Raw genomic sequence first — 24,427 nt, forward strand, 5'->3', positions numbered from 1 at the left:
AAGCAGTCTGTCATATTTTTTCTGAATTTTGTCAAAATGGCATTTAATACTTTACCAAAAACAAAACAAAATGATATATAATTTCCCATACACTATCCACTACATTTTTTTCTGTGATAGGACTTGGGTATTGAATTGCTGAATGTGCTGCATCGTGTAATTTTGACCAGAGAATCACCTTCCATTCAATTGGCTTCACTTGAAGTGGTAAGGCAGATAATCTGTGCTGCTCAAGAACATGTGAAGGAGAAGAGACGAAGTGCAGAAGGTAAATGTTAACCCTTAGTGCCAAATGAACCACATAGCATCATTAACTTTTAGAGTATTACTTTATGTAGTCTTGATAATATATTGTGTATAGAATAAAAATTAAACATCTGTAGACATGGCTTTAAATCCTCATTCACCTCTTGATGTTAACTTGGCTTTTGTCAATAGCCAAGTCATTATTCTTTGGGAAAAAGAGAACTTTAACAAAACTTGGGAGAAAAAAATCCCTTATACCACTAGAGTACTTGTCTTAATTGTACCAATGTATGTAGAAAGAATAATTTAATGTCTTAGGGTTGACAAACTATTGTTTACAAGTCTAAAATGACTTTGCTAAATTTGTCATTTAAGATTTCATTTGACCAGAGAATCACCTTCCATTCAATTGACCTCTACATATAATAGAAAATTCCACATAACCATAGAGAGATGTGGTGGCACCACTTATAATCCCACAGACTCAGGAGGCTGAGGCAGGAGGATTGCAAGTTCAAAGCCAGCCTCAGCAACTTAGTGAAGCCCTAAGCAACGTGGAGAGACCCTGTCTCAAAATTTAAAAATGTGTGGGAATGTGTCTCAATGGTTAAGTGCCTCTGGGTTCAATCCTGTGTACAAAAAAAAAAAAAAAACCCAGCCACTACAAATACCTCAAGTGACAAACTTATTGTTAGAGCTTCTGCTATCAGATTCACATTCTTTATTGAAAGAAGTTTAATAGGCAACATTTTAAGGCTGACAGGGTTACAAGGATTTTTTTTATTCATAACTATTAACGCCCAAGACTAGCTATTAAATATGTTACCTAGGGGCATTTGTGGCTCATTGGTAGAGCGCTTGCCTAGCACATGTGAGGCACTGGATTCAATCCTCAGCACCACATAAAAATAAATAAAGGTAAGAAAATACATATGATACCTATATGGAAAGGAATTAAATTGTCATCTACCAGAAATAAAGCTGGCACAAAATATTTACTAAACTCTTTTCTTCCTGTCTTTTAGTTGATGATGGTGCTGCAGAAAAGGAAACCCTACCAGAATTTGGAGAGGGAAAAGACACTGGAGGACTTGTGCCTGGGAAGTCTTTGGTTTTTGCAACACTGGAATTGTGTGTATGCATTCTTGTTAGACAACTCCCAGAACTAAATCCTAAATTGACAGGTAGCCCGGGAGTAAAAGCTACAAAGCCACAAATACTATCAGAAGATGGAAGTAGATTGGTTTCAGCTGCATTGATTATCCTCTCTGAACTTCCAGCCGTGTGCTCTCCTGAAGGTATGGAACTTGGTTACTAATCTTTTCCTCTTCCTCCTCCTCTTTTTTCAGAGCCAGGGATTGAACCTATGGGTGCTTAACCACTGAGCCATATCCCCAGCCCTTTTTTATTTTTCATTTTGAGATAGCATCTCACTAAATTGCTGAGGGACTTGCTAAGGAGCTACTGCCTTTGCCTGATTGCTTCTATGGAAATCCTAAACCCAGAAGCCTTTGTGTTCATCCTTATTCTGTGCTATTGTCCATGCTATTCCTTGATCTGAAATTACTCTATCCCTTGTTACTGGGGATTGAGCTTAGGGGTACTCTATCACTGAGCTATATCCCAGTCCTTTTTATTTTTTGAGATAGGGTCTCACTACATTGCCTTGACTGGCCTTCGCCTTAGGATCTGGCTGCCTCAGTCCCCTAAGTCTCTAGAATGTCAGGCATGTACTATCACCATGCCTGGCTGCTCTACTTTATAAATGTTTTTCTTCCTTCAAAGTTCAACGCCAGGGCTGAGGTTATAATTCATTGGTAGAACACTTGCCTAGCATGTTTGAGGTGCCAGATTCAGTCACAACAGCACCAAAAAAAAAAAATAGTAGTTCAACTTCAGGCCTAGGTCATCGATAAAAGCTTCACTATTTAGCACATACTGAGTTTTGTTTATCAGGTATATGTAGATGTCATTTCTATACAGAGAGCTGCAGCTTTTATCTGACAGCAGCATTTTATGTCATTGATAATTACTTATAAAAGATACATATAGATATTTGTGTCTTGACCCCAACTAACTGTTGTGCTCTACAAAAATCTAGCACATAACAGGTATTTAGTACTTAACATATACTTCTTAATTGGTAACCATATTTCTACTTAAATGTGTTATGACCAATTTATATTCTATTTATTTTTAACCTCATGACTTTAAGCTTTAATTTGAATTAAAACTTATACTCCTGTTCTCACACAGACTTGTACTCTGCCAGGTGTGATGGCACAAGCCTGTAATCCCAGTGGCTTATGAGGCTGAGGCAGGAGGATTGCAAGTTCAGGACCAACTTCAGCAACTTATTGGGACCCTGACTCAAAAAATAAAAAGGACTAGGGATATGGCTCAGTGGTTAAGTGCCCCTGTACAGTCCCTGGTACAAAAAGGAAAAAAAAAATTTGTACTCCTTGTTCTCACATACTGTCTTATACACTAAGAGTAGCAAAAAAATGACTAGCAGAGGATTAGGGCTAAAAATACATTATAAAAGCTTGTTGGGCTCCAGGAAAGTTAAGTAGACTGTTTTAACCTTAGTTTCTTCACATTCATTTTAATTAAAACTGACTTTTCAACTTTTTAGTGGACTGGCAAATTATTATTTCATACTGAATGGATCTCTACAAATTCCTTGAAAAAGAATATAATATAAATTCAAAGTGTACTGTATTGTACACTTAAAAATGGTTAAAATAGTAAATTTTGTTACTTATGTTTTACCACAGCAAGAAGATAAATGAATTTGTTTATCAAATACCAAATAAAGGAGCTGGGATTGTGACTCAGTGGTAGACACTTGCCTAGCCTGTGTGAGGCACTGAATTCCATTCTCAGCACTGCATATAAATAAAAAATATTTTTTAAAAAATACCAAATAAGAAAGCTAATTCATAAGTCTTATTTATTGATGACTTTTTAGGAACTATATATATTCATATTGACTAAAATCTAGACTGTCTTTAAAATTTTATCTTATAGGAAGCATCTCAGTTCTCCCTACTATACTGTACCTCACAATTGGAGTCCTCAGAGAAACTGCAGTGAAGTTACCTGGGGGCCAGTTATCTTCAACAGTTGCAGCTTCACTTCAGGCTCTGAAAGGAATACTATCTTCCCCCATGGCCCGAGCAGAAAAGAGTCACACTGCTTGGACTGACCTTCTCCGCAGTGCTTTAACAACTGTTCTTGATTGTTGGAATCCAGGTAATTAAGGCTGTTTGGAAGCATTTGTTCAGTTTGCTTTAAAAAGTAAGGGGAGCAGTTTTTTGAGAACAAGCTATTAATTTGATCATGGTTGTCATTCTCACCTAGAGAAGACAATAGTATGTGTCTAGAGGGTATGTGTACATTTTAGTATCTTTAACCTTTAATGCAATTAAATGACAGGGAACTGATATATTGCCAGTGAGAAACCTTTAGATGTAATGTTTATTTAAAATGTGAGTAGCTGGACACAGTAGTATATGCCTGTAATCCCAGCAACTCGGGAGGCTTAGGCAGGAGGATTGCAAGTTCAAAGTCAGCCTCAGCAATTTAACAGGGTTCTAAGCAACATAGTGAAACCCTGTCTCAAAACATAAAAAGTGATGGAGATGTGGATCAGAGATTAAGCACCCCTGGATTCAATCCCCTGTTCTAAAACAAATAGATAAATAAATAAAATGTAGTATGATTCATGTCTACTAACAAAACTTTTTAGTACACGCCATATACTGAAAAATGCATAAGGCACACATTACACATGTAAAATAAGATAAACCTAACCCAACACTCCAGAATTTACTAGCCAAGTGACTGGCCAAGTTACCCAATTACCCCAAGCCATAGTTTTCTCATCTGTAAATCAGGATATTATGTTTTACTTTGGTTTGGGAGTTTCTGTTTGTTTGTTAGATGGGGTTTCACTAAATTGCCCAGGCCGGCATTAAACTCAGTATCCTCCTACCTCATTCTCTATAGTAGCTGGGATTACAGATGCATGCAGTGGTAACCCAACAAGGATATTATGTTGCAGGAAATTGTTAGCACAATAACAATGTATAAAAAGCATCTTGCTGGGGGCTGGGAGTGTAGCTCAGTGGTGGAACGCTTGCCTAGCATGTCTGGGGCCCTGGGTTTGATCCTCAGCATCACATAAAGATAAATAAGTAAAATAAAGGTATTATGTCCAACTACAACTAAAATAAATATTTTTTTAAAAAGCATCTTGCTTGTTACTTAGCATTTATCAATAAATGATAGCCAGTATTATTTTCCCCATCCACTAAATATTTTTGTCTTACTGTTATGTGAGTTTTGTGTGTTTTGTTTTTGTTTTTGTTTTGTCTTGTTTTTGCGGTGTGGTTATCAAATCCAGAGCTTTGTGCAGGCTGGGCAAGTGCTCTACAACTAATATACACACGCAACTCCAACTGTGTAGTTTTTATTTTGAACAGTATATTAGAGTGATTGTAAAAAGTCTTCAGACATACATTATCCCTACCTTCCTTGTCCTGCTTATAAATATTACAGTTTGCCCAATTTGAGTTTATAGAACAACACAAGAATCAGAATCAAGGTGAAAAGAAATTCAGAAGATGATGCAGTCACAGAAGTCAAAGAAAAGAGAATTTTAACAGAGAGGGTGTGTTCAGCAACATGACTTGCTGTAGAGAAGTCAAGCAATATGGCAGTAAAACCCTGTTGAACAAAGGAGAGCTGAGGAAGGGGGAAGACACACACAGGTTCCTCTTAATAGGAAAAAGAAATAGCTGAAGGGAAGGTTTAGGGTCAAGGAATTTCTCTGATGAAACTCAAGCATGAGTTCATATTTAATGGGGAAAAAAGAAGATAGAGAGGGGTCTGGAATTTGAAATACCAAAAAAGAAACAGTGTCCCCCTCTAGGCAAGAATAAAATCCACAGAGCATTTAGAAAAATTAATCTCTACTGAGGTAAGGGGAGAGAACAGGAGGTTAAGTATGGAAAGTAGGTTTTTATGTTGAAGGTTATGGAGAGCTTACCTCTTTGATATCACAATCACACATACAACCACACACACACACACACACACACACACACACACACACACAGATGTGGGTTTTAGTTTTGTTTGAGGGAATGAAACCGGACATAGAATTAAGACTAGCTACTGTGAGAAAATAAAGGTGCTCATAATGAGGTAAAACACTTGCTGTGTAACAAATGCCTCAAAATTTAGTAACTTAAAACAGCAAACATTTATTATCTGACAGTTTCTATGGGTCAGGGATTCAGGAGCAGCTCAGCCAGATGGTTCTAGGTTCTAGTTCAGGGTCTCTCATGAGGTTACTGTTAAGACAGCCAGAGCATCAGGCAGAGAAGATCAGTTTCCCAGATGGCTATTAGTAAGAGGTCTCAGTTCCTTATCACCAGGGCCACTTCCCCATAGGCCACCTGCTAAAGGAACTTTACATTTATCCTACGGAAAAGAGAGTGGGAGTAAGCCAGGCACTATGGTGCATGCCTGTAATCCCAGCAATTTGGAGGCTGAGGCAGGATGATCGCAAGTTCCAAGCCAACCTCAGCAACTTAGCAAGACCCTGACTCAAAAAATAAAAAGGACTGAGGATATGGCTCAGTGGTTAAGCACCCCTTTGTTCAATCCCTATTACCAAAAGAAGAAGAGAAAAAAAAAGAAAAAGAATGGGAGTATAGAAATTTTAGAAGAAATGGAAAAGAGGAACACAAAGGAACTTTATCTTACTGAGAATAAAAAGACATTTTTACTAAACCGACTATGTTGCAGTTTCAAGTTGCCATAAATAATGACTGAAATTAATTGTGCTTTGTGGGTAGCAATACAGCACATGATATAAATAGTTTACTTTCTGGAATCAGTTTGCCTTACCAATTAGTAGGCTTTGGGCAAATGACTGAATTTCTGTTTCTCATCCATAAAATGGAGGAAATAAGCCAGGCATGATGGTATGTGCCTGTAATCCCATCTATTCCAGAAGCTAAAGCGGGAAGATCACAAGCTCCAGACCATGCTCAAAATAAAAAATATAAGCCAGGGGCTGGAGTTGTTACTTAGTGATAGAGCACTTACCTATAGCACCCATGAGGCGCTGGGCTTGATCCTCAGCACCACATAAAAAAGTAAATAAGGGCTGGGGAGATAGCTCAGTCAGTAGAGTGCTCGCCTTGCAAGCACAAGGCCCTGGGTTCGATCCCCAGCACTGCAAAAAAAAAAAAAAAAGTAAATAAAATTATAAAAAAATTTTTTATAATAATAAAATAAAAACCAGGCACAGTGGCACACACCTAAAATCCCAGAATTCAGGAGGCCAAGGCAGAACTGCAAGTTCAAAACAGCCTTAGCAACTTAATCAGGCCCTAAGTAATTTAATGAGACTGTGTCTCAAAATAAAACATAAAAAAGGGCCAGGGATGTGACTCAGTGGTTTAGTGCCTGTGGGTTCAATCCCTGGTCCCAAAAATAAATAAATAAAAAATAAGAAGGATTGGAGATGTAGCTCAGTGGTAGAGCATCCCTGAGTTCAATCCTCAGAACCACCCAAAAGAGAGAGAGGAAGTAAGAGTGCCTACTACATGGTACTATCTGATGTGAGAGTTTAATGCAGAGTTTAGTACTTACAACAGTGGTATAATGTTAACTTTAAATGTTTCCCATGTACCTGTTTTATCTTAAAACTACTCAGATGTCTTAAAAATTGATCCTATTCATCCATAAAATTTTGCTTTCAATGCTAGTGTTTCTTGGAGGTATCAGCTCACGTGTTATCTCCTCAAGGTTTTCTCTGACCACACAATGTCAGTTATTCTAGGTTGCTTTCTATGATTTTTTTGATTGTTTGCAATGCTGGGGAAGAACCCAGGACTTCACAGATGCTAGGCAAGCCCTCTATTACTGAATTACACCCCAGCCCCTCTGCTGTGGGTGTGTGTGTGTGTGTGTGTGTGTGTGTGTGTGTTTCTCTACTGTTCAGAAATGATATGTGTAGACAGAGTGGTAAGATTTTTTTTGCTTGGTACCTGTATTATCAAAATACTTCCAACTGGACTGGGGTTATAGCTCAGGTGGTAGAGTGCTTGCCTCGCATGTACAAGGCCCTGGGTTCTCCCCAGCACCACCACCAAAAAAACAAAAAAAAAAGCCCAAGTGTTTTAGTGTTGCTGCACAGAAAAAATAATAAATAAGTCAACCATGTTGCCACATACCTATATTCTCAGCTACATGGGAGACTGAGGCAGAAGGGTCCCTCCAACCCAGACGCTCAAGGCCAGCCTAAGCAATACAGTGAGATATAATAGAAGAAAAATAATTATAGTGAATATATATTAAACATTATGTGTAGCTAGCATGTAATCCTCAAAGACAGATTTAAATGTCTAAAGTCACAAAACTAGTAAATATACATATGTATTTGCTGATGTCTTTACCTTTGAGGATTATAGCTTTGGTAATTCTTGACTCTTAGAATTATTTATAATGCATATGGTAAAACCTACAGTATTTGCCAGGGTTTTTAACTTTGTTGATCAATATTATCTATATTTGTTATAGTCACAAAAAAAATTATTGCTACCAAGCTAAAGACAGCTTCACACAGGTATATACAGCAGTCAGTATGATCTGTTCTAATAGATCATTTCTCTTTAGTCGACGGAACACATCAAGAACTTGATGAAGTCAGTCTGCTTACTGCTATCACAGTATTTATTTTGTCTACCAGTCCAGAAGTAACTACCATCCCATGCCTTCAGAAGAGCTGTATTGAGAAATTCAAGGCTGCTCTTGAGATAAAAGATCCTATGGTAAGTGTCTTAGGAGAGAGATGTTTGTAAGAGAAATATGTTTAGGCTTTTACAAAACTTTTGTGATTTCTGGCTCCCAAAAAAAGTATCAGACAAATTTTTTTTTTTTATTTTTAGATTTGATATTAATGCCCGTTCTTAGGGAAACAAAGCCAAATAATACTGGTCTTTATTCTTCCACCCTAAGGGTAAAGGGCAAAAGAGAGAAAATAATAAAAAACAAAATTTGAAATGAGGGCATCTTAAAATTAATATTTCTGTAGAACTTTTATTGATATACAAATTTTATTGATATAGCATAGAACAAGGGGATTTTATAAGCTATTTTGTGGTTTATTATAGCAGATTTCCTTTTAAAAAGAAAAACTCTAGCATATGCCTTCAGGAGTACGATTGTGAAATAATAGCTGTTGCAGAAACAATACAACAAGTTTCTTTCTTTCCTTTATGGCCATTTCATTTGCTAGAATAATTTTCCTATTCCTTTACGTGCTATAAAATAAGTTTGTAGCCCATACCTAAAAAATACATTTATTCCCAAAGTCCTAGGAACCAAATTATCTCTCACTAAAAGATGATGTATATATCTGATGTATAGTCATTTCCTGTTGTCTTTTTGTCCCATTTGTTGCTGCTGCCCACAGGAGTTTTGTGTAGCCATCTCCAAGTGGTGGCTCTGACATATAATGACACATACTTAGTGTGGTTCAGTCATGGTTCCTTAAAACCTTCAGACCATGACCTTTGTACATCCAATGTATGTGATTTGTTACTGGTTTATTTTTGTACATTACAGAGAGTTCAAATGGGAACTAGAGAAAAGAAGAAAAAGTAACCACTCCCAGTTATCCTCCCCTTTTGTATCCAGATACCCCTTCTCATCCCACATTATTACAGCTCTTTTTAGCACCAGATTTGAACACTCTTACCAAAAGCTTGATCCTTGTCCCCATACCAATCCAATAATGAGGACAGGGTTTTGAGAAAAAGAAAAAAGTTTTATTGCTTTGCTAGCAAAGAAGAGACACAGGAGACTCCTGTTCCAGAGGCTATAATTCTGCACATCATGGGGAACAGAGATTTTTTAGAGGTGATTAAAAGGCTACATTCCATGTGTTCTCTGTTGGAGTTGTAATTTACTCGTTATTTGGGAGACAGTCATTTCTGAGATCTTCTGATGCCATCCCCTAGTCTGAATTACTTCCTTCCTGTAGTGGGTGTGTGCTCATAGACAGATAACTCTGCCTGGACTGGGGAAGAAAGGTAATCCTGTTTCCCCTAAAATTAGGGATGGGGAGATTGGGGGGGTCAGGCACTGGGTTTGATTCTCAGCACTACATATAAATAAATAAAGGTCCATCAACAACTAAAAAAGTATTCTTTTAAAAAATTGCAGTGGCAGAGCAGCAAGGGCTATGTGCAAAGCATAAAGTAGGCCACTGTTACTATACTAGCTTTGCACAGTTTTCCAGTATTGTAGCCAAATGAGGTTTATCTAAGGTGTGATTATTGCTAATTAAAAACTTTCCCCAAGTTTCAATACCTGTTAATACTTGGACTTCCAAAATTAAAAATAAAGGGCTGGGGATATAGTTCAGTTGGTAGAGTGCTTGCTCACCATGCACAAGGCCCTCGGTTCAATCCCCAGCACCAAAAAAATTTTTTTTAAAATTAAAAATAAATTAGAAATAAATTTAAATACTTCTGCAACTTTAATTTCATGAGTTTTTTTGTTTGTTTTATTTTTATTGATACATTATAATTATAGTGGAATTTGTTTTAATTACAAGGAGTCGTCAGGTATTTGTGTTAGGGACTTTTTAAAAATTTACAATTTATATTCTTCTTGTCTCTTTCCTCATTAGGTACAAGTCAAGACCTATCAGCTCCTCCATTCCATTTTTCAGTATCCAAATCCAGCTGTTTCCTACCCATACATTTATTCTTTAGCATCCTGTATTGTGGAAAAACTGCAGGAAATAGACAAGAGAAAACCTGAAGATATTACTGAGCTTCAGATTTTTCAAGAAGGCATAAAGGTCTTGGAAGCATTGATTATCATTGCTGAAGAACAGCATCGTAAGTGTCAGCACTGAATTCTAATATTTCAGAATTTCTCCAAAGTCAGAATTTTGGTGTTACTCAAATTATAAAACATTCAGGTACTCACATTAAGACAGTGTTATATTAATTCCAGGTATTAATATTTTAGTAGTGATTTGAGAGAAGAGATGAGAAGAATTGTTTTCCTCCCTAAGAGAAAAATGCGGGGAGATCAAGTGTTTTTCTACCTTGTATGATGAACATTTAAGTTCCTGAACTTCTTTGTTTACTTTCTAGGCTCTCAGCTGGTGGCCTGCCTTCTGCCCATTCTCATTTCCTTCCTTTTGGATGAGAATGCTCTGGGATCAGCAACTTCAGTAATGAGAAATCTACATGACTTTGCTTTGCAAAATCTTATGCAGATTGGGCCTCAGTATTCATCAGTTTTTAAAAATGTAATGGCTTCTTCTCCAGCCCTGAAAGCCCGCCTTGAGGCCGCTATAAAGGGCAACCAGGAAAGTGTCAGAGTCAAGTTACCATCATCTAAATATACTAGGAACCCTGGCAATAATTCAAGCATCCAATTAAAGACCAATTTTCTCTGATGTTATTTTTTTTTTTATTTTTTTTATTTTTATTTTTGAAATAGTAAGCACCTTAATATAATACTTGATTATTTCCTCTGGGGACAAAAGTGAAATTTTAGACACAAGTGCACTTGGAGGTCTAGTGGATTGTTTTAACTTAAATAGCTGTGACTTTGCAAAGTGACAGCAAACCTAACATTTTTTGTGGGTTTTTTTTGTCTGTTTTTCCATTTCATAAATCAGTAGAACTGTTGTCATTGTTGCCAGGAAAAAAGTGCTAAAGAACTAAACAATCTGCTGCTTTAAAAATGAAATTAATTTTTTCAGTCAATCCATATATACATGTGTTAGACTTAATTCTTGACAGATAATAGATTTCACTCTAGTATAAATTATCTGTACTTACATTGTATCCCAGTTGCTAATTGAAAATTCTGCTTTATTCAGTAATAGTATTAAACTTTATTGGGTTTCTCCAGCAAGATAAATGACTAGGGAGCTATTTAGGAAATTTGTTTTAAAATCAACCAATATATAATGATACAAATTAATTACAACCCCGAAGTATGACATAAAATTTGGTATCTACAAATATTAAGACTTCACATCTTTTGGGTTAGTGTGTATTGCATTCAAAAAATGAAAGTTTTACTTATTTAAATAGAATAGGGCCTCTCTGCTGCACTGTTTCTCACATGGATTTTCTGTGACCTCTGTTCCTAACAATTTTTTTTATTTTCATTTTTGGCAAACATTTATATTGATGAGTTTAATAAAGGCTCATATCTATATTGTATTTATTAGATCAATTATCAGTTTATATAAATGCCAAATTTAGTAAAAGAAATTTAGATCATCAGTGAATACAAGTATTTTTTTTTAATATGAAACATATTTTAATACAGAATATTAATGATAAAGTATTGGTTGAAACATTTTTTAACTCTGTTCATGATCATTGGCTCTCCTTCCACTTTACTGTTACTATACTGTGTGAATCAAACACTATGTCAAAATAAAGCATTGCCCTGTTAAAAATTACAATCTGAAATGATAGAAGCATGTTCAGAATTGAGAAACACTTTGGTTCAAGAAAGAGCAATGTGATATACTCTATTTTATTATGTTTATATATAAATACTCTTGTAAACTGTTCAGAATGGAAAACATTTGACAGATTCTAACACTACAATTTTTCTAAATGACATAAATAAAGCTACTTTTCTTTATCTTTCTTGTATTTTAAATTATCTTACTCAGAAAAGATAAGTAGTTAATCTTACAGATTCCAGAAAAAAAACAGTTCTATTGTTGCCAAAAACTCGCTCCTTCTCCCCTATGCCAATCCAATAATGAGGACATGGTTTTGAGAAAAAGAAAAAGAAGTTGTATTGCTTTGCTAGCAAAGGAGGAAGACAGGGCACTCCTGTCCCAGAGGATATGATTCTGCCCATTATCAGGAACGGGACTTTTAAAGAGGTGACTCAAAGGCTACATTCCACCTGTTCTCTGTCTGGAGTTGTAATTGACTTGTTAATTTGGGAGATAGTCATTTCTGAGATCTTCTGGTACCATCCCCAAAGTCTGGATTACTTGGTTCCTATAGTGTGTACTCAGGGACAGATAACTGCCTAGGATGGGGAAGGAAGTTAATCCTGCTTCCCCTGAGATTAGGGATGGGGAGAGAGTAGGGAGGAACAGGGAGACAGGAAGAGAAAGAAACATGTCCATTTAAAAAATAAGTTGCAGTGGCAGAGCAGCAAGGGTTTTTTATTGTTTTGTCTGTTTCAGTTTAATATTTTTTGGCGGGTGCAGGGTATACCAGGGATTGAACTCAGGAACTCTACCACCAAGCCACATCCCCAACCCTATTTTGTATTTTATTTAGAGACAGGGTCACAATGAGTTGGTTTACGCCTTGCCTTTTGCTGAAGCTGGCTTTGAACTCTTGATTCTTCTGCCTCAGTCTCCTGAGCTTCTGGGATCACAGGTGTGTGCCAGCTAATTTAGTTTTTTTTTTTTTTTTTTTTTTAACATTAAGATCATTTAGTGGCATAATGTCCTGAAATGCTATATGAATGAATGTCAATAATTATGAAAAATATTATCCAATGTCATGGCATTAGGAACTAACATTTGCAGTGTTAGGTTTGATCCCTGACACTGTGAAAGTAAATAAATAAAAATGCTGATTAGCACCTTGAATGAAACAATCAAAGTGATATATTTGTCTTGAGCTCCCCACCCCAAGGGAAGAAACAAGAGGCAAAGCAGGTAGTTGAGTCATTCTTTTTAACTCATTCTTAAAAGTTTACCATGGCAAGACTTAACATTACATATAACAGATTTTTGTTAAGCTAAATTTTACTTCTATAAAGTAAACCACCATCAACTCAAAGGAAACATTAATGCACTTAAAATGATACATAAGTGCTATAAATGGGCTACAGAGCTTAACAAGAATACTGGGGCTCCCAGGTGAACTTCATGGAAACAGTATCATACAGACTGAGAGAATAGCACTTACTTAATAGAATAGATCATTAATAACCCAGGAACCTTTTGTAATAATTTCGAAGGGAAGAATTTCCTTTATCCTTTTATTATAATAGTAGATTTGCATTATGAGGAAAGAAATTTAACCTTCAAACTAATAAACTGATAATATAAAACTGACATATGAATTAACTGTAGACTCTGAAAAACATGAAGTTAAAGTGTTGAATCATTTCTGACAGTTTAAAGGTGCATTACCTTGCACTGGCCACAATCCTAAAGTTTCAAGCCTATATGTATCTTCTTCCCAGAGCTCATTAATATTCATACTGTAAAGTAAGGGTAACTACATACAGTACATTCTCCATCAATTGAATGTAGTTTTCCTTTTACAAATGAGCATGCTACCCTTGCAAGACCTCAATTTATCAGAAATTTATCTCCACATGCACTAGAAATATAGTTATCCAACTGCTGGCTGAATGCAGTGGTCAGCCAGTTAATGAATTGTGCCCATGTTCACTTCTCAACTTTTTACCAGTCTATTTACTGATGTCTGGGCTTTCTAACTTGGAGGAAATGGGAAATTTTGTGTTGAGATTATAGAACTGAACTATTTCAGCACAGACCAAATACAATCCCATATTGTACAAATTCAAAGACATTAGCTTCTTTTTATTACATTTTTCTTGTTTGGTACTCCTGTGCCATTTCATTGAGGGATTATAAGATGATTCCAAAAGGTTACTTGTGGAAAATTTCTACTGATAGTTATTCTCTGTTTATATCCTTATATCACTCTTCAATTAGGCACTGTATTGTGTTAAAAATAAGCTTACTTTTTAAAAAATAGTTCTTTAGATGTTGATAGACCTTTTCTTTTTATTCATTTATTTATACGTGGTGCTGAGAATCAAACCCAGTACCTTACACGTGCTAGGCAAACTACCACTGAGCCACAACCCCAGCCCCAGGCTTACTTTTTTTAAAGAAAGGATTCTATTTTAAGAATCCTGTATTTTTTTTTAATTTTTTTTTTTTAGCTGTTGATGGGCCTTTATTTATTTATGTGCAGTGCTGAGAATTGAACCCAGTGATTCACATAAGCTGGACAAGTGCGCTACCAATGAGCAGCAACCCCAGCCCCAAGAATCCTATATTTTTAAGAAAATAGGAGATCATTACTACCAACCAAAAATCAATATTGAGCTGGGAACAATGGCACACACCTGTAATCCCACAGGCTTGGGAGGGTGAGATAGGAGAATCGTGAGTTCAAAGCCAGCCTCAGCAACTCAACAAGACCCTAAGCAACAACTTAGCAAGACCCGCTCTCAAAAAAGGGCTGGAGCCCCTGACTTCAGCCCAGGGTAACCACTAACATACTTTCTGTCTTTATAGATTTTCCTATTCTGGACATTTCTGGACACTTCATAAACATGGTTATTTCATATAAATATAATATATGGTCTTTGGGGTTGCCTTCTTTCACTTAGCATAATGTTTTTAAGATTCCTTAATTATAGCATATGTTGACACATTATTATTTCTTACTGAGGAATGATATTGCATTTTAGAGATACACCATGCATGATTTATACCTTCCTCCATTGATAGATGTTTGAGATGGTTCCACTGTTCGCTATGATGAACAATGTGGCTGTGAACCTTTTGCTACATGTGTGTACAGATGTACATGCTTACTCGTGTTCAGTATATGCCACAGAGAGGAAATGCTGAGTCGTGGTAATTTTATGTTTAGCATTTTGGGAAACTGCCAAATTGTTTTCTAGAGAGGCTGCACCTTTGTGCAAACCCACCAGCAGTGTGCAAAGGTTCCAATTTCTCCACATCCTTGCCAACATGTGTTATTGCTTGTTATTTATTTATTTTTTTAAATTATACCCATGCCCTTGAGAAGGATCTCATTGTGGTTTCTATCGCCATTTCCCTAATGACTAATAATGTTGAGCACCTTTTTATGTGCTCATTGTACATTTGCATACCTTCCTTGGAGAAATATCTATTCAGATCATTTGCCCACTCTAAAATTGGGTTATTTGTATTTTTATTACTGAGTTGTAAGAGTTTAAAAATGTATGCCGGATACAAGTCCCTTATTAGACATATGCTTTGCAAATATTTTCTTTCACTCTGAGTTGTTTTTCCCCTTTCTTGATGATACTGTTATGGGGCACAACTTAAGAGCAGACCGATCTCCACTGAGAAGTCCAAATTTGAGAGTCTTTATTAAGCTAGCTAGCTGACTGTCTCACACAATGCCCCAAAAAATGACTATCGGGAGAACAGCCCCAACCGTAGGGTTGTAGGGGTTCTTATACCAAAAATTACATCAATCATAAGTGTCTGTTGCTGTAAGGCCCCCAAAAAAGGGCCCCCAACTCTGTCCCATGGATGGACGGCAACCCCAATCAACCGCAGGAGGCGTCACTTGATGCAAACCGCAAGAGGTGTTTATTCCAGCGCGCTGGGACCCAACTCGAGGAGTCGAGTCCCTAGCAGAAAATCTTGTAGGTTTATAAAGGCAGAAACCACACATCGGGAGGGGTCACACATGAAAGGGAAAAGGGGGGACAAAGCTGCCGGGAAATTTCAAAGGGGGGTCTGGGTTTGCTGATAACATACAACATGTTTCACAATGTTTTACAATAGGGCGTAGATTCTGGTCAATAGTTTCTGGTAATCATTGTGTTTGATCACTATCTGGCTATCTGGCTCAATTTACCCTTTTATTCTCTGGGGCTGTTTCTTGGAACAGCTTTAAGGGCTTTGTTCCCATTCCTGGGAGGGTGACCTTAGGGAGTTGAGATGACTGGGAGGGTGACCTTAGGGAGTTAAGATAACTGGGAGGGTGACCTCAGACAGCTTAAAAAAATGTCCATTCTTTCATTTCCCCATTTTCTTTTCTGGTAAGTTCTAATCATGGAACTTCTGTCTCTATATACTCTTCACCAAAGCTATTTCCATGGCAGAGGGACTGGTATTATTGCCTGAGCATTAGTACCTGTACAGCACTTATTCTTTCCCTGATGAAGGTGACTAGGCGATTTTAGGCAGGCAAGAGCCGAGGGGGCGGGCCACCAATTAGCAGCCCCTTGTTTGCAGTCCTTGATAAACAGTCCTTGATAAAGGCAGGTAAATTTGGTAATCAATGGCCTCCAGAGATCCTTGACATTCCATTCTTCCAGGGGCAGTCTCCAACTTGCAGAGGCAGATGACCTCATGGCTTCATTTCCTCGATTTGACCCGATCCCCTATTTCTACACTAACTGCCTATTCCCAATTCTGTCTTCATTCCCCGCTTTAGCTTTAGGAACCCATAACTGCTTGTTAAGGAAATGAAAAGGGGCGTCGGTCATTCTGGCTGCTTCGAAGCTGAATGGGGGCAGCGAGGGGCAAGCAGTTTGGAGTTCCTTCTTTTTAAAAATCGGGTCAATCGAGGGGTCCCAGGAAGAAGCCTGGTTGGGGAAGAGCAGGTTGTAAAGTCATCTGGGGGTGGCTGCTTCTATGATAGAAGAACAAAAAGACATGAGTACTGAAATGAGATTAGCACAAAGTAAATGTTGCAGCATCTGAAACATGCCACTGAGTATCATGAAAATGACAGAAGTTAATCTCTCACCAGGAGGTGAAAGAACTGAGAAATTGTTCCCATAACTAGGCCTAGCAAAGGCTGGAGAGGACAAGGCCTTCATTTGGGGACTTTAACATTGCCATAGATGTCCCTAAAAAATATAGTTAAGCTACTTAATGTCATCTGATTTTGTAAAATATCCCTTTATTGGTATAACCTGTGTTTAGTAGAGATCTCTATACTTCTGTTACTTAGAAATAGATAATCATACTGGCAAACATAGATTAAGTCTACCTGTGTAGCTTAGGAAGGTCTGCAGGCCTTAAACTGACTAAAAAACTTCTGACTCTGGCAGTTTCTCTGATAGTTATCAGGCTACATCTAAAGTTACATTTAACTATTATTTCCTTTAAATGCCCAAGAATGGCTATACTTTGGTTTTAACTGTTTTGCTGGGTGTCTAAGATCAAGCTGGTCAAATTGACCTGGTTCCTGTCTTGTTAAAGAGTCAGCTGAGTCCCACAGGGGTCACTCGTACAGAACTTAAGAGCGGCTCCTTAGCTCCACCAGTGACTTTGGTTAGGCAGGGTCTCTTGATGGGGTGACTTCCTTTAGAAACATCAAGGGATGTTTCCCCTTTTCCATGACCCTCCTCTGCAGCAGATGCACTGGATGATTTTTCATCCTCTAGTCAACAATCTCCTTGATCAGGAGGTTGTGTGACCCAGAGTTGCAACGCTCCTTAGAGAAGTTCTCTTATTCCCTGGGTTCAGGCTAATGTTGAGGGCAAGACCCAAATATGGACTTTTCTTGACCTCTGTATTTAACTCCAATTTCTAAGTTTGATCTTAATTATCCAGCAAGCCAGTCTCACCAGTCATAAATTAAGAGTAATGGGCTTTAACTTTAATGTCCATAACTTTACAGTTATTTACCCTTTTATCTAACTGGAGACTGCATTAGTACTGGAAGTTACCACTATCTATTCTATAGGTGATGGCTTATTATCACAAGTTACCTAGGTTGTTTGTTCTTGGAGCAGCTACTTCTGCAAAACATTAACAGGTAACAGTTTTACAAAATGAAATTAGCAAGAGTAAAAAAATATATTCAGCTTGTATAATAGCTATCTTGAATTTCGATTGAGAACTACATTCTATCCCCTATTTGAGATCACAGTACTTTTACAACAAGAACCAATCTTTTGACTATAACTTTAAATAAGCTGAAGTCTGGCTTATTTTGGAGTCACTCTAACATGCAGTAAGGTGGGAGGCAGAGCCTTATCTCAGGTAAGGCAGGGCTCTTTACAGATCTTAAGTGTTCTAATTCTGATGTTGATCTTTGCTTCTTCCTTAAATATCATTAAGTAGTTTACATATACTGTTTCCTGAGTCTATATAAACTTTATAATTAACACAATTTAACATAGTATCTAAAACATGAATCAAAGAAAGGCTGAAAGAGCTTTTGTTATTTCCACAATCCGAGAGTGCTGGGACTCGAACCCAGGCCTCCCGCTTGAGAGTCAGGAACTCTACGTACGAGATGAGCTAAATGGCCTGCACTGAGAGAGCTTTTAACTTTCCTTTTGTGATTAAATGGCAAAATGTTTTCATGTTTCTTTCATGTTTCACAATATTAACCTTTAAACAATCAGACTCTAATGTTTAGAAATACATTTACATTTGAAATTCTTTATCCCAGTGTAAAAAGTAACAAATTTTACACATACCCTATTGATAGCAGGTCCTATAATAGAACATTAAATGATAGAAATAAATCCCCAATAAAATTTACTCTTTATAAGATTAAGATTACCATTACAGACAAGTTTAATCTGGAGGATAGCAGAGCTTAATAAATTAGTTGCTTTAAAAACTTGTGGTCCTGAAAAATATGAACACATTTAATATACAACTAGTGACCATTTCACAAATACCTTGACACTTTTATCTTACCAAATTGAGTTTTTAAAGAGAAATGTATACTCTGTAACAAAGTACAATACTCTATAATAGTTGTTTAATCATAATTGTATACACCCCAATTTTTAAGACTAATTGTTCTAAAGAATAAAACTTAATAGACACAAAGTTAAGAGTAAATTAGTGTTTCAAATCCTTGTCATTTTACCATGTCATTCTACCATATAGATTAAACTTTGGTTTATATCAGAACGTTAGTATTTCACCTTAGGAAAAACCTTCAATAGTTTTAGCTGTCTCACATACATATAACCAACTTAGTTACACACAAACTTGTTGAAACTTGCCTTTTACTTACACAGACTTTCTTAGCACTTACTTAGACCCTCATGTATTTCATCACACAAGCACTTTCTTACCCAGAAACATTTCCTTTTTCCTTTTACTAAATATATTTCCATACCCAGAACCTTTTATTTTCTCTTTCCTACTCGTTGACCCCTTTTTGTTCACATTCTGAAACAACTCTTATGAAATTTCTGAATTTAGATAAATTACTCTATTTTAATAAGATTAAATATTCTGTTGTTTATAGTACTCTAATTGAAACACAGTTGAAACTTTTGGGACCCTTTGTATATAGAATTGCACTTGTTAGGACATACTCTTAGTAACCTTGTTTTTAGTTTAGTGATGACACAAAGCAAGTTTAAACCCTTTTATTTACCAACCTATGAAAACACCAATAATGTTTAAGTATGATACCCCATGGAATTCAAGGAGTTAAAAGTACTCGATGTTATTTAACAATTAGCATTTTAACTTTGTAAATTAATCAGATGTCTCTACAAACACATTAGAGTAATCCCATACATGTTAACTCTAATTCACTTATTCTGTAAAAACCAAGATATCAGACAAGTGTCCTGAACAGTATTTGCTGTCTCTTCCCTGTTGAAGAAAAGTCCTAGAAACAATTGATATTAGACATTTTATTAACATCAATATTTTATTAGCTTGACCACCTAGAGACTTGCAAGTTATTTTCAAAGACATTTTACTCTTATTAGTTTACCCAATTTGAACCTTTTTAAATCACGTGAATTAAAAGTATCTGGATCCATTTTTAAATTTTAATTTTAGGAGCGCTCAGTTTTGATACAGACAAAACATGACATCAGACAGCACAACATACAAATAACACAAAATCAAGCCCTTGTAACTTTATAGGTGAATCTCCATTGCAGTGTAACAGATGTTCAAAAACTCTAGTTGAATAAAAAATAGAACTGGTCAAAAAAATCATGAGCTCAAAAAAACATATAATTAAAAATATAGCATTTACTTTGCTGGAGTTTTAAAGACTCTTTTTACCTTTTCTTTCCCTGGGTTTGAGACTGGTCTCCTACTGAGCCTTTAGGCTTCTTTTATTTATATTTCAATGTAAGCCTGGACTGAGATCTGGAAGGATCTAACAGGTTTTAACAGAAACTCTGTGTCTAAGGCATTTTAGCCATCTCATCCGGACAGGTTGGATGTTAAAATTATGAGACCTTATTTTTCATTACTTTTGAGACTGAAGCTACTTTGCTAAGTTACCCTTTAGGGCTGTTGGGAGGGGGAGTCCAGAGAAGGAACCTTTGGGGTCCACCCGAGAGTAGCCCGGGCCCAGAACCCCCCAGTTGTTCCAACCCTTCCTCCACCTCCGCCACAAACACACAACAGAACCAGATACAGACGGGCGCCAATCTCTGATCCACCAATTGAACCCCATCAGCGCCCTTACCGACGGAGACTACCAGGCGTCCCTGGCTCTCCTTCCACCCTTAGGGCGTCCCCCAGGGCTGCAACCTGTGGCCCCCCAGGCACGTCTACCGGCCACTGTCCGGCCCCTCTCACGAGTCACCGAACGGCTGCCACCGAAACCGAAAGCGCGCTCACAGAACCAGACCAACTAACAAAACACAAGACAAAGACAGACAACTTCGGGGTACCCCTTCTTACCTCCAAGGTCGACTCCGCGGATGAGGGGGGCCGTCTTATCCCGGACGAGCCCCCAAATGTAAGGCCCCCAAAAAAGGGCCCCCAACTCTGTCCCATGGATGGACGGCAACCCCAATCAACCGCAGGAGGCGTCACTTGATGCAAACCGCAAGAGGTGTTTATTCCAGCGCGCTGGGACCCAACTCGAGGAGTCGAGTCCCTAGCAGAAAATCTTGTAGGTTTATAAAGGCAGAAACCACACATCGGGAGGGGTCACACATGAAAGGGAAAAGGGGGGACAAAGCTGCCGGGAAATTTCAAAGGGGGGTCTGGGTTTGCTGATAACATACAACATGTTTCACAATGTTTTACAATAGGGCGTAGATTCTGGTCAATAGTTTCTGGTAATCATTGTGTTTGATCACTATCTGGCTATCTGGCTCAATTTACCCTTTTATTCTCTGGGGCTGTTTCTTGGAACAGCTTTAAGGGCTTTGTTCCCATTCCTGGGAGGGTGACCTTAGGGAGTTGAGATGACTGGGAGGGTGACCTTAGGGAGTTAAGATAACTGGGAGGGTGACCTCAGACAGCTTAAAAAAATGTCCATTCTTTCATTGCTATGATTTGAAATTACAAACTAACATCATGAGATCATCAACAGAGGGAGAAGTGGGTCAAAATGACACTTACCTAGGTACAAACTAAAGAATGGTTACTAATATCCACACAATCACCGTTTACTTGGTACATTGGTTAGGAGCGATAGGGATCAAAAGAGCAATTTTTTATTACATAAAAATTGTCATTTTGTATTGCTAAACATGCACGCTAAGTAACTGATGATGGGGACAGAGTGGGGTGTTCCCATGGGAAAAGCTAAGCAATTATTGGTGGGTACTGAGGTGGGGTTGAAAGAATGGACATTTTTTTAAGCTGTCTGAGGTCACCCTCCCAGTTATCTTAACTCCCTAAGGTCACCCTCCCAGTCATCTCAACTCCCTAAGGTCACCCTCCCAGGAATGGGACCAAAGCCCTTAAAGCTGTTCCAAGAAACAGCCCCAAACAGAGAATAAAAGGGTAAATTGAGCCAGATAGCCAGATAGTGATCAAACAGAATGATTACCAGAAACTATTGACCAGAATCTACGCCCTGTTGTAAAACATTGTGAAACATGTTGTATGTTATCAGCAAACCCAGTCCCCCTTTGAAATTTCCCGGCAGCTTTGTCCCCCTTTTTCCTTTCATGTGCGACCCCTCCTGATGTGTGGTTTCTGCCTTTATAAAGCTACAAGATTTTCTGCTAGGGACTTGACTCCTCGAGTTGGGTCCCAACGCGCTGGAATAAACACCTCTTGCGGTTTGCATCAAGTGACGCCTCCTGCGGTTGACTGGGGTTGTCGTCCATCCATGGGACAGAGTTGGGGTTTCCTTTTTGGGGGCCTTACAGGGTGTTCCCATGGGAGAAGCTTCTTTCCTACATAACATGGAGTCTCAGAGCAAAATGGAGTCTGTCTGGCCTGTAACATTCTCATGGAGCCAGATCTGTCAGCCCATCACGGATAACATTTACAGCACAAACATTTTTAATATTTATGTATTCCAACTTCCCTATTTTTTTCCTTTATCACTTGTGCTTTTGGTATATCTAAGAAATCATGAGCTAAACCAAGGTCACAAAGACTTCTATATTTTAGTCTAAGAGTTTCACAGTTTTAGCATTACAGTTAGGTCTATGACCAATTTTGAGTTGTTTTATCTATAAAGTGATAGGAGTCAAATTTATTAATTTACATGTGGAAATCCAGTTGTCCTGGCTCTGTTGAAAAATTGTCCTTTCTCCATTGAATCATCCTGATATTCTTGTTAAAAATTAATCAATCATAAACGTAAAGGTTGATTTCTATACTCACAATTCAATTCCATTGGTTTAGATGTCTATCTCAACTTTGTTCTTTTTCAAGATCATTTAGCTATTTGCGGTTTCTTGAATTTCCATATAAATGTGAAGATAAGCTTTTCCATTTCTGAAAAAAAAAAAAAAAAAGATAAAGAAAAAGGAAGTTGGACTTTTGACATAGATTGTGTAAAATTGAAGCCAGAATTGGGAACAGGTAGTTAGTGTAGAAATAGGGGATCGGGTCAAATCGAGGAAATGGAGGCCATAAAATCATCTGCCTCTGGAAGTTGGAAACTGCCCCTGGAAGAGTGGAATGTCAAGGATCTCCGGAGCCCATTGATTACCAAATTTACCTGCCTTTATCAAGGACTGCAAGCAAGAAGTTGCTAATTAATGCCCCCTGGGCCCTTGTCTGCCTGAATCACCTTGTCCCTCCCCCTGCCCATGGCTTCTCACTTAATGCAAAACCAAGCCTAGTCACGTAGGCAGGAAGGAGAGATAAGCGGGGAGAGAACTGGAGAACAAAAGAGAATTTAACCTATAAAAGATGTAGGGTGCGCTCACTTCTGGGGACTTTTGAACATCAGCCATGGCCCCCTTCTTCCTGCCGGGAGAAGTCTGTATTATTAGCTTTAAATAAAACCTGCTTAATATGCTTCCTTGGCGTGCTTCTCTAGTGTTCAATCTTCAACATTAGAAGGAGCAGAACTCGTCACCGGTAAATGGCGGTATCAAAATCTGTAGGTCAGTTTGAGAGTATTGCCATCTTAACCATATTGCCTTCCAATCCATGAATATGAGACATCTTTTCATGCATTTAAATATTGTTCAATTTTTAAAAACATTTTTGTAGTTGTACAACTTTTTCACATCTTTTGCTAAATTTATTTCTAAGTTTTTGTTCTTTTGATGTTGTTATAAATGGAATTATTTTCTTAATTTGTAGAACGTTTATTGCCAGTGGACAGAAACAAAATTTGCTTTTACAAGTTCAGCTTTTATCCTATGTCCTTGTTGAACCTTTAAAACAATTTTAATAGATTTTAAAAAAAAAAAAAAAGAATTGGGGATGTGGCTCATTGGTTAAGTGCCCCTAGATTCAATCCCTGTTACCAAAACAAAACCCAGCAACAACAGTATTGAACAAGGCGTGGTGGCACGTACCTGTAATCCTGGCTACTAGAGAGGCTGAGGCAGGAGAATCGTGAGTTCAAAGTCAGCCTCAGCAAAAGCAAGGTCCTCAGCAATTCAGTGAGACCCTGTCTCTAAATAAAATACAAAATAGGGCTGAGAACTTGGCTCAATGGTTGACTATCCCTGGGTACAATCCCCAGTATCAAAAAAAAAAGAAGGCTGGGGATGTGACTCAGTGGTAAAGCATCCCTGGGTTCAATCCATAGTAAGGAGGTTGGGGGAAAAAAAACAGGGGAAAAAAAAAAGATATTGACAATTTTGATTGAAATTTTAATCTTTTTTTCTGAAAAAATATCGAGGCAAAAAATTTTTATAAGCAGAAATTTTATATAGACATATATAAACATATACACTTGCCAGAAATAGCAGACTACTTTAGAAAATATTCCCAAAAGATAAAAAAACAAGGTATTTTTTAAAAGCAGTTTCAAGTATTCCAGGGACCCTGGCGGGAGCAGTTTTTTGTTTGTATTTTTTTTTTTTCTTTTTTAAATAATGGCTTTCTCTGAATCATATTTTAAAAAAATTTTTTTTTTAGTTTTCAATGACCCTTTTTTAAAATTTTTTATTCTTTCAACTTTATGTGTTTATTCATTTACATGTAGTG

At 37.5% G+C, this 24,427-nt stretch overlaps 1 protein-coding gene and 1 long non-coding RNA gene across 8 annotated transcripts in view; one reads left to right on the forward strand and one right to left on the reverse strand.

Annotated features, from left to right (window-relative positions):
- HEATR5A (HEAT repeat containing 5A) overlaps positions 1-11,955 on the forward strand; it is a 109,722-nt gene extending 97,767 nt beyond the window's left edge. For all 6 annotated transcript variants that reach the window (XM_079127205.1, XM_079127210.1, XM_079127208.1 and 3 more), the window contains 6 exons: positions 121-268; positions 1,272-1,544; positions 3,277-3,501; positions 7,942-8,096; positions 9,962-10,175; positions 10,437-11,955. In XM_079127205.1, the coding sequence (XP_078983331.1) occupies positions 121-268; positions 1,272-1,544; positions 3,277-3,501; positions 7,942-8,096; positions 9,962-10,175; positions 10,437-10,744 (1,323 nt within the window). In that variant the 3' untranslated portion in view covers positions 10,745-11,955. The remainder of the gene's footprint in view (positions 1-120; positions 269-1,271; positions 1,545-3,276; positions 3,502-7,941; positions 8,097-9,961; positions 10,176-10,436) is intronic.
- The window catches only part of LOC306654033, a 45,341-nt gene that overhangs the window by 7,393 nt on the left and 13,521 nt on the right, over positions 1-24,427 (reverse strand). Inside the window, exons 2-3 of one of the 2 annotated variants that reach the window (XR_013761870.1) lie at positions 22,640-22,753; positions 7,500-7,566 (exon numbers count right to left, since the gene is read on the reverse strand). This is a non-coding gene — a long non-coding RNA (uncharacterized lncRNA). The remainder of the gene's footprint in view (positions 1-7,499; positions 7,567-22,639; positions 22,754-24,427) is intronic. The other variant, XR_013761869.1, reaches the window with a different exon arrangement.

The sequence above is a fragment of the Sciurus vulgaris genome (genome assembly GCF_902686455.1).
Source record: "Sciurus vulgaris genome assembly, chromosome: 2".
Classification (NCBI taxonomy): Eukaryota; Metazoa; Chordata; class Mammalia; order Rodentia; family Sciuridae; genus Sciurus; species Sciurus vulgaris.